General features: G+C 39.0%; 1 protein-coding gene across 4 annotated transcripts in view; it reads right to left on the minus strand.

Annotated features, from left to right (window-relative positions):
* The window catches only part of KDM2A (lysine demethylase 2A), a 63,091-nt gene extending 52,606 nt beyond the window's left edge, over positions 1–10,485 (minus strand). Inside the window, exons 1-7 of one of the 4 annotated variants that reach the window (XM_075176390.1) lie at positions 10,231–10,485; positions 6,310–6,417; positions 3,191–3,329; positions 3,023–3,101; positions 2,838–2,884; positions 1,130–1,308; positions 236–342 (exon numbers count right to left, since the gene is read on the minus strand). In XM_075176390.1, the coding sequence (XP_075032491.1) occupies positions 236–342; positions 1,130–1,308; positions 2,838–2,884; positions 3,023–3,101; positions 3,191–3,329; positions 6,310–6,345 (587 nt within the window). In that variant the 5' untranslated portion in view covers positions 6,346–6,417; positions 10,231–10,485. Of the gene's footprint in view, positions 1–235; positions 343–1,129; positions 1,309–2,837; positions 2,885–3,022; positions 3,102–3,190; positions 3,330–6,309; positions 6,418–6,890; positions 6,915–9,699; positions 10,195–10,230 lie in introns of those variants that run through there. The other 3 variants (XM_075176391.1, XM_075176392.1, XM_075176393.1) reach the window with 3 other exon arrangements.
* Between the last annotated feature and the right edge of the window lie 754 nt (positions 10,486–11,239).

Raw genomic sequence — 11,239 nt, forward strand, 5'->3', positions numbered from 1 at the left:
GTGTTTACTATGTATGGTAAATATTTAGAGATGAAGAAAAAAACAGCAATACTTTCATTTTAATAAGTAGAGTGCTTTCAACAACAAGGTATATGAGAGATAACAAATAGGGTTATGAATATGCATAGCAAGTCAGAACAGAACACAGCTGCTGGACAGTAAGTGAAGCTATGGTAAATTTAGTGACAACAGCATAGCGTATTGCAATGCAGTAAAAGAGTTAGCAATCACTCACTTCTGCACCTTGGGGTATTGCATCTCCTGAATAACATTTGTGGATTCTGTTTGTCTGTCTTTCAAGTGTCTAGGCCAGATGTTGTCAACCCAATCTATTTGATCCACCTGTTAGGAATGGAAAGAAAACCATGAAAAACTTGTATAAAAGAGGAATAACTGGAAGGATAGCCTAGTACAAACAAATAAATGAGGAACCTAGACAAGACAGTGTAAAATAAGGCTTAACACTGATGCAAGAAGGGAAGTTTATACTACAAACTATAAGAAATGAAACTAGAGGTCACACAGGTGACTTAAATACACTGCCAAAGATCAAACTTTTGTTTTTGGACTCAAGCTGTTACACAAACATACCTAAAATGTATTTAAAATGAGAATGCTGGGCTGTACTTCCCTATCATTTTTTAAAAAAAAAAAAACATTCTCCAAAAAGTAAAACCATTGGAGTTCTGTCCCTGGACAGCCAGTGTTCATGGTGTATACTTTTGCAGTTAATTCCGCACTGGCTTGTTCCTGGATAACTGGTTTAATCAGTCTCAACGACACGCTGCCAGCAGGCCTATATGAAATCAATGCAGCAGAGCAAACAGGAACCTAGTGGTGGAAAGTTGCCCATGAAAATGGTGATGATCCGGGGGACAGGACACCTATGTTTTTACTATGGATGCTTTGTTTTAAATGACTTGCTACAACTACTAAAAAAAAAAAAGAAGAGTAGAACACGTTGGTTTATGAGTTTTTGTTTTCTTTTTTCTTTTGTAAAGGATGTATATTTAAATTAAATAGACAGACATTGCTAATAAAATGGTAAAGGGACTGGAAAGGCTCAAGAAAATCGCAGAGAAACTGCTTAAGATGGCACTGTGAAGGGGATTCAGAAAGTGCTGCTAACCGTAGCTGGTCTTTGCACCAAATTCTCCAGCTTGGTGTGACTGAACTCCAGGCTAATCACATTGTACAGTTTCTCCCTCTCTTCTTCAGGGGTTTCATAATATTTTGCCCACTGTGCCATTGTCATCTCAATCCCCCTTTGAGTACCAACATCCATAACATCTACAATGCGCCTACTTCCTGGAAGAGAAAACATTAAATTACAAATAATCAGAACATAAGCTTGTCTACATTATCCCATTCTGGATGCCTGAAGCCTACGCTGAGGATTTATATGTGGAAGAATGAGGGATAAATATTGGCCTAGTACATTAGATGAATACATAGTGGACAATTTAAGGAAGATTATACTCAGAAGAACAAAGGAAAGCAAACATTCTATAAGAAATTGGTAGATTTAAACGCATAATGTCATAGCAATCTGTAAAGGGAACAAAAATGATCTATTGACAACTTACAAACCGTTTAGTCATTGACCAAGGCTGGGTACACACTATAGGTTTTGCACTACATTATCGGGCCACCACACGATGAACAACCATTTACCCCCTTTCCCCAGAAGAGCTGCTGAGCATGCATACTCTATTTGCATGTCCATGTTGGCAGAAAAAAAAAAAAAAAAAAAAAAAAGAAAAGAAAAAAAGATGGGCCAAAATACCCCCCACTAGAAAAAAAAAAAAAATATCATATAAATGGACTTAAACTATGTAAATGATCCAACGATGTTGTTCAAATTCTGCAGTGTGCATGCACTGACGACCAGCAGTGTAGGCAGATCTCCATAGAGTTTACAGAGCCACGATCTTTTCAGCCAATGGTTATGACAGATGAAGAGCACAGATCTGCAGGTAAATCTTTTAAAACATGTTTAGTGTCTATACATGAATCATTAACTATATCGCATCGGGAGAAATTTTCTGTAGTGTGTACCCAGCCTAAAAACAGTGAGCTGTATTTTTTCACTTTGTAACAGATCTTCTATTTTATTTGTCTAATATTAAGGTATGCATATATCATCTCTGTGTCCAGCAGCAGAGCTCACAATCCTATACTAGAGCCCCACTGTCAGTCTTACTGAGGTGCGATAATCATCTCCCAATACAATAGCTTGTGTGACCTAACGTTCAGGAGTTTACAGTATAGGACATCACCATGGGTGTGATATGGCAGAATTTTGGCCATTGTTAGAATTTCTGTCTTTTCTGGAGCTAAGGAGAGGCAAGGGGGAAAGGTGGCAGACAACTTCCCAAGTTTTCTCTTTACATGCAATATAACACACTACTACATACATTCCTCTGTGCTATGAACAATTAGGCAAATAACATTCCCTGAGGTTACAGTCCCTTTAAAAAAGCAACAGTGATAACGGAAAGCCAAAAGTAAACAGTGCACTTTACTTTTAGGCTTCATATGTGAAAGTTTTAGATTTCAATGTTCTTTCACTACTGGCCATCGCCAACCATGCATATATGTTGTGGTGTTCTTCATCAATATAGTAGCAAGGCACTTAAGAATATATAGAACACAAATGGATCATAAAAAAAAAAAAAAAAAAAAGTAAAGAGTGTTTTGGGAATAAAAAAGTGTCGCTCTTCTACATTGACAAGGGGAATTGTGATGTCACTTTGTATAACGGAGTGAAGTTAACACAGTCAAATAGTAGTTGAGATATACACACACACGTAAAAAAACAAAACCTGTAAACTTACCTACAAACATCTTCACATCATTCACGCTAAAGTTAGGGTCCGGCATTCTGTAGAAAGAGATCAGAGAATGTGATGCTCAACCCACTTCTGTATATTCCTACTTTGCACAAACCCACAAATCTTAGAACCCTTAGTACGAAGAGCTTTAACAGGTACAGACAGATAAACCATAATCTCTCACTTGCCTGATTCCAAGCCCCTCACAGCTAGTAAATATCAACGGGTTCCTGAGTCCTCCCTGTTGAATGTATCGCATGTTGAAGTCTAAAAGCGAGAAGGAATGAGCAGAGTAAGAAATACACAAAACACCAAGTCTTCTTTCCCCTGCAGAACCCACTCCATAGGAATCGGACCTTTGCCCTCCATGTAGATAATGAACTCCGAGTTGTACTTGGGGCTGCGCAGCTTCTCCTCCAAGTCAAATGTTCTTTTGCCCTCAATCTCCTCGTCAGAAATGCCATCATCTTCATATTTTCTACGGAGCGTGCGCCTCTGCAAGTAAAGAGGATAAATGTCAATCGTATTCATCATGTCATTAAAGCCATCACTTCCAAGGACTGATCCCACTGTATACAGATTAATATACTCCGCAGCACTATACAAGTATAAATTTATACAGGTGGTGATAAGAGATCTTATAATCTAGTGATGTAAGCCTTTAGGTGGCTACAGATTGAGAAGAACTAACCACATACACACACCCATACATATATACACACATCCACCAGCACTTTTTTTACACAGCAAAGAAAGGGAGAAAAAAAACACAAACGCCAAGTCTAAAATAAGATAAAAATGCAAAAAAGTAGTAATAGATTGGTAAATAAGTAAAAGTCCACCTTCTAGCCAATAAAACAGTTTAATACTATCAATAAAACAAAAGTAAATCAAATAAAAAAAAAATGTATTTACTCTTTCTATTGTACAAGTGCACGCTCTTCAGCTCAGAGTTTTCAGCGCATCATTTACTGTGACACTGTATTTTAGAAATGTATTAGCGATGAACAGTGTCATTCAGGATATAACTGTACCCACCACTTACAATTTGATCAAATTTCATTACATGATTATTCTAGTACGTGTGTGTTTTACAGTGTACACTGTGGGGGTAAATCATTTTATTTGATTTACTTTTGTTGTTTTATTGATATTGATAGTATTAAACTGTTTTATAGAGTAGAAGGTGGACTCCATGTTACTTATCAATTACTATTATTTAACACTTTTAACTTATTTTAGGCTTGGCGTGTGTTTTTCCCTTTCTTTGCATGGTGCAGATGTTAGCAAACCCCTCTTTACCAGCTGCCGCCCTCTTGATCATAATTTCAGCACTCTTATTTGTTTCCCACCTTATTACACAGCACTTTACAGAGAATATTTAATCATTCACATCATTCTCTGCCCCATTAGACCTTCCAATGTAAATTCTTTATGGCACACACAGGTTAAATTTAGATAGTAGCCAAGTAACCGGCTTGAATGTTTTTGGAGTGTGGGAAGAAACCAGAGTACCCAGAGGAAACCCACTCAAACACGGAGAACATACAAACTCCACACAGATATTGCCCTTGTTGGACTTGAACCCATGACCCCAGTCGTGTGAGACAGCAATGCTAACCACTGTGCAACGTATGGCAATATGGACATGCGCCTTTTCATTTTTTCTGTAGCTGTGGTGTTGACAAAAACAGCTGTTAAGCTTGGGCCTGTGACCAAAATATGGATACCATGGCATTAAGGGTGTGCCGATGTGATTCTCTTATTACAATAAGATTATCAGTTAATGTTTCAAATTATATAAACAAGTTATTCATAGAAGAGGAACCACGCTGAACAGTTTCTTTTTTATTTTCGTCTTTAGATCATGTTTCACTGATCAAATAAAAAAAACTGTAATTTGTTTTAATAAACATTTTGGTTTATTTGGGAGTTCCATTGTGGAATTATTCTGTTTTTTCATTTGTTAATATTATTTAACACAAGAAACTAATTTCCGAACATCTTAATAAAATTAGACTTGTAGCAACAGTAATAGGAGCAAGCCAAGTAATCAGCATATGGTGCAGCTTTAACATTGCCTTTTGGTTGGGGTCCTACACGTAGGTTTTCTTTTTGCTGATGAGAAACTTATAAAAATGGTAGTGCTAATTAATGCCGAAAGCTATGGAAACCGCTTCCTATTATCAGTGACATCTTTGTAACCTTGTGATAGGAAAGTAGTGTTTTACACTTCATATTCAACAAATTGGTATAATGCTGAACAAACATGATTTATTAGCCTTTATTGATAGTGCCTACACATTACACTCACTTTACAGAGAATATTTTAATAATTCACATAAGTTCCTGACACACACACTTCATTAGAAGTCAGTGAGCCTACTAGTGTGGTTTTGGGATGTGTGAGGCAATAGGAGCAACTGGAGGAAATCCAAACAAACACCACACAGATAGGGCCTGTTTGGAACCAGACCCATGGCACCAGTTTTGCAAAGGAGCAATGCTAACCACTGTGCAACCCTGTATAAAATATCAATATTGTCCATAAGAAGTATTTATGACCTCCAGTTGCATGCCATTACATCATGAGTACACATTACTAGTGGCCACTTTAGTTATGATATTGCATAAAGTGGGACCACAGGGATGGTAAACTAAAATAGAAGATGGGGGCTACTGCTTGACCACAGATGCATATATGAAAACAAATCGAAAATATAGTACACTACATAAAATTCTACTACTTGAAACAGTTCACATTTACAGGCCAATTACACACAAAATTAATAAAAAAAAATAAAAAATGGAGAGTTATGTGGAAGGGACAAAAGCTCATCCAAGTGGGTGGAGTCTCCTGCTCAGCCCATTAGACACATTGGGGAACCTGGAAGACTTCAGATCCACCAAGCCCTAGTAAAGAAAACTGTATAGTATTTTAGCCTGATTCCACCCAAAACTAAACTCTGTAGGCAAGAACATTCAATATAGTGAGATGAACTTGTATGTGCTATGCATTACTGCATATATTTCACAGGGAATGTAATCAGATATTCAACCAAAAAACAAATACCAACATTTTGACATTTAATAAAAGTTATGCAATGTCCATTGTCCACTGAGAAAAAGGATTTGTTTAATTCAACTCAAAACTTACACCACCTTGACCAGCCATAACAACATTCAGCCATTGCCTGTTAATTTATTGGTCAGTCTACCAGCATTCTGGATACATTTTGGTTCATTCCTTCTTATAGATATCTGTGGTGAAAAGTCCTGTCACAACATCTCGATATCTCAATGGGGGTCTAGGTCATGACAAGACCATTTACCGACCAGTCCAATAATGATCCAATCAATTTCCCTCAGATTATTGGGCTACAGATACCATAGACTTTGCCGACTGTGTGGCCAGAAAACAATATATTTAAAAGGTAACAGTACACAGGAGAGTGTGTAGAAAAGAGTATCTCACCAGTCTGCGGCTGTATCGCACTTGCTCGTCATCCATCTTTCACAATCTCTCACCTCACAGTAGTGAGAGCACAGGTCTTTTCAAAGCAATATTCAGAGATTCAGTTATCTGTCAGGAGAAAAATGATGACAGGTGTAAGTACATGTATTAAAATGAATGGCTTATTTATTTACTAAATAGATTATGTTAATGGTTCAAGCTTACATATATGAACAGTCTAGTGCAAAACACTCAATTACATTCAGAGCAAAACTTCTGTCTATATTTGAGAACCACTGTAGAAAAAGCAATAATCTCTGTCATTAGCTGTGCTGGTTGATTTTTCCTCTAGTTTACTCCAACAGACAATCAGAGTTTACTTAAAGAATCACTAAACCCAAAATTAAAATACATACATATGAACCATGAACATAAACTACATTGTCCTCTGTGGCGCTATTAAAAAATATTAATTTCCCCCAGGTTACAGACAGCTGAAAACCCTCCCACTTTTTCAGTGCAGCAATCTAATGGTGTTTGACACAGGTTAAAAAGCAGAGACTGCATCCATCTCCGTTGCTGTGATATTGCTGGCCGTGTACCTGTATATGTATCCACTAAATCACACAGTGCATTTGTGCAGATCAAGCCTGCCAGTTCACAGTATGCCAGTTAGAGTAGCACCTTCCCCTAATATAGCAACCTGCTGAAGACAAGTTAAAGGGACCATTTAGGTAAATATAAACCCTTCACTTATTTCAATACATATATTATTTAGCTCAGCGATACATAAAAGTGTACGTATATTAGTGTCAAATAGCGGCCTTACATGTTCTCCAGTGATCTAATCCATCCCTTCCTCTCTCAGGAAGCAAACAAAATCCTGGTCCATTCACTCATTTCTCGTCTTGACTATTGCAACCTCCTTCTCACTGGCCTTCCTGACTCTCACTTTCTGACCGTCAATTCATATAGAATGCTGTGGCTAGGCTCATCTTCCTCTCCCGCTTCTCCTCTGCGAAAATCCCTTCATTGGCTCCCCATCTGTTTCAGAATTCCGTTCAAGCTCCTTACCCTCACTTACAAAGTCCCTTACCAACACTTCCCCTCCTTACATCTCTGACCTTGTCTCGAGGTGCATACCTACCCTCCCACTCTGCTCCAGCTCAATTCACCGCTCATTACCTCCTCCCATGCTCGCCTTCAAGATTTCTGCCGTGCAGCTCCATCCTTTGGAACTCCCTACCTCGCCTCGCTTGACTCCCTCCCACTCTCCTGACTATCTTATCCATCGCCTCCTCTTCCTTAGCTTGCCATCTCCTTTTTCTCCCAGTTGGTCCTACTGTCTCTCACCAACCCTCCCTCTAGAATGTAAGCTCTCGCGGGCAGAGTTCTCTCTACCCATTGTCTCACGTCTGTCCACCGTTTGACTCCCTTGTATGTCCTGTCATGCATTTTGCTGCACTCCGTGTGAGTCCCCATAGCATTACTCACACTCATCTGTGCTACTTACATGTATTACATCATCTAGTCGTTACCTGCTTCTGTATCTGACGCTACAGAATCTGTCGCCTTACAAATTAACAACAAGAGGAGCAGCAGCCAGTTCGATGATCGTGCTGGTTGCTTTAAATCAATGCAATGTGTGGGTGTCATGAATCCCTACAGTGCAGATCAGAGGTAGCATACTTCAAATTTTGGTGGGCCTCACATGGAGCCCCCAACTCACACAAAGGACCAAATGATGTATTTATGCTACAGTCACATAAGTGTGTTTGTCAGCATTGCATTCATGAGTAAAATATACTTAATTAAGTATAACATTTACAATAAACATTGTTCTCTATAATAAACTTTTCTCATCGTTAACATTTCAATGAAAATTAAAATTCACCACATTGAAAGTGTAATGGATTCCATTAACAGCACTTTGAATTTCAACTTTATTCATATTATAAAACCTAATTATTAGTTCCAATAATCGTAGCAATGCGTTTATAGAAACAGGGAATAACTAAACATCTTTGGACGGAAGGTGTGTATCGAAGGTAGCAATTAATTGGACTACTGTCAGATCATAGTATCAAGTGCAACCTTACACTACTAAGATAGAGGTTGGAGTTCCAGAGCAGGTCCCCGGCCTAACTACCATATGAAAGGTGGACGTCTGAAAGTGTGACTTGTATTATAACATTGGGATTATAAGTTTTCATTTTAACAATATATAAAAAAAATATATATATAAAACCACGTTAGCATTGTTAGGGTACATATCCCACTGGTGTTTCATTTCGAACTTTTATGAGATGCCTGTAAAGGAGTCTGACACTAGAAACCATTGTACCATACCCATTGACACTTTTCTTGCATTGTGGTAGCGGTTTCACAATTCTACTTGTTCCATTACTGTGCATTTCAATGCAACGGAAAATCTAAAAACGCTATTAAAAGTGCATGTCACATGGAAATCGTTTGATACGCTTATTTACAAGCGTTAAAAAGAAACCCAAGAACATCTTTAACACCAGTAGGTATGTAGCCTAAATAAGTAAAAGAAATACCTTGCATGATTTCTTACTAGTCTCCTTAAAAATCAGGTGTTGTAACCCAGAGCAACCAGACACTGGGTTATATTTTACAAAATGAAGTAGAAAATGCATTACAGTCCATATTCTGAACAGTTACCTGTGTACTTGTTTTTTTATAAATGGGCGCAAGTATTTAAACATTAAAAACACACCATCTAAGGAGTTTCAGACAGGGCTACACTCAATGAAAATCAAAAATAAGCCATATCACCACAAAATTAGATCAGGAAAAGAAGTACAAATCTAAAACAACAAAAAACACCAATTCTTAACCCAACTACAATCATTGTCACAAACTTTAAGAATAGTATATTTCTATTCTTGTAAGGCACCAGTACATTCATCAGATCTATAATATAGAAGTCGCAAAATTAATCTAAATCAATAAAAACACAGTTGGCTCACACTTAAAAAAAACCAAACACATTTATAGGTTTAAAATCTCTTTAACAGATCAACTTTTTAGATCTACTTATCCATCAACTATAAAAATAAACACTTTTGCTACTGTCACTACTAGAAAAACAAAAGTAAACTGCTTTATGTATATAGCGCAGCAAAAGGCATGCAGATTTTTGTATTGTATCCCTTTACAGAAATCTTAAATTAGGAGATCCAACGTCAAAAATAAAATACTTCTGACAAAGCGTGCTTGTCCTGAAAAGCGTATAATACATTTATGTTAGAACAAAAAAAACTAAGCAGTCATGAAGTAACAAGACTAAGGTAATTCATACATTTAACAAGCAACATACAAATTATTTTAAGTCTCTTCAAACTACAAGATAATTTTTAACGTATAAAGCAAAAAAATCACACTTACCAGTACAACTAGATAAGCTATTAGTTTATAGCATACAGGTATTTCATTCACGCAAGGAGTATGCAACACCTTAGGGAAACGTGTAGAACACCATACAAATAAACACATAAATAAGACGGGAGCGATGGTAAGGGAACATCGCTGTTGCTCACATACAGGCACTATACTCTCCAACAAACCAGGACTAGCGGATAGGAGAACAAGTAAACTTTGGCGGAGGCAACATACAATATACGATGGGCAGCTTATGCGTGCTGGAGAATGGACGGGCCCAACCACAAGAACTGACAATTCAGTGAAACAACGCGAGCCATCTCATTAAGTGGCAGCAATCCCTAAACTGGTGGGACAGTATGGGAAGCTTTGTCCAGGCTGTGTTACGCTCCAATGCAGAGCCCTACTGCTCCCTACCTCACCACAACTTCCTAGCAACAGAGACTGTGAGGAAACAAATCACCACACACAGGCGAGCCCCCAAAACAACACAACACCATAGGCTGAAGGCAACAGCGTCCACCATCCCCTACCCACCGCTCATCTCAGCTCAGGCGCCCCCATTCTTTTCCAGGCTTTGTTGCTGTCGATGGAGCAATACGTCAAAAATATCCGCGAACTTGCCCACCCCCCCTTTCCTTTCTCCGTCTCAATTACGTCACTCGGTCGCCGAGGTGACGTCACGCAGCCCCTGCAGGAAGTCTTTTCCTCAGCTGCACTCTGAAGGTAGCAGGGCGATGGACACCACAGGCGCCATTTTGGACCGAACCGGCAGTGACGCGAGCGGCCGTGTAAAGGTGGAGCCAGCCGCTCGGGATGGTGACTGGAGGGGAGACAGAATCGTGCACCTGAGCTGACAGCTGATTGGCTGTTATTGGGCAAGGCAGAATCCAATAGGGGCAGCGATAAAACCACGCCCACATCCTTGAGGTTTGTCAGCCAATAGAAGGCAGGAGGCATTGAATGTCTGGGGGCGTGGCTGGAGTAAAACCTGTCAATCATGTTAGGCCGACGCAGGGATTGGCAGGAAAGATGTGGGCAGCAAATATCAATAGGGAGTAACCCGAAACCTCATAACAAAGTATACACGGGTGCCGGTCACAGTTACATCACATGGTTAGAAGGCAGCCAAGTTGAGAGACCCTCTGAGTACACATGGCTGAAGTTGAAAGAAAACATTAGCTCAAATACAGTGATTACTACTCACCTCTGTGATATGACTAAAAAAATGTTGTTTTTTTTTTATTTTTTATTCGCTACTGCGGCAGCATCAGGTGCAAGGTGCCCGATTCCAAGATGGATATTGGTAAAGCCGCTTCCGGTTACGAGGGGCTCTCCCGCAGAACGCTAGAAGTCTCACGTGCGCCATGGTAGACGCGTCTAACGGGATTGGTTGGGCGATACTCACGTGTCTTAGGCAGAGTTTATATATACGTAGTGGTATTAAGGGGCTGCGTATAAGGAACGACTGATCAGAAGAACAAACCAAGCTTGTTCAGGCGCCAAAGAGCAGATAAACTTAAAATATAATAGAGAATACCTAAGC

Source organism: Mixophyes fleayi, chromosome 6 (genome assembly GCF_038048845.1).
Source record: "Mixophyes fleayi isolate aMixFle1 chromosome 6, aMixFle1.hap1, whole genome shotgun sequence".
Classification (NCBI taxonomy): Eukaryota; Metazoa; Chordata; class Amphibia; order Anura; family Limnodynastidae; genus Mixophyes; species Mixophyes fleayi.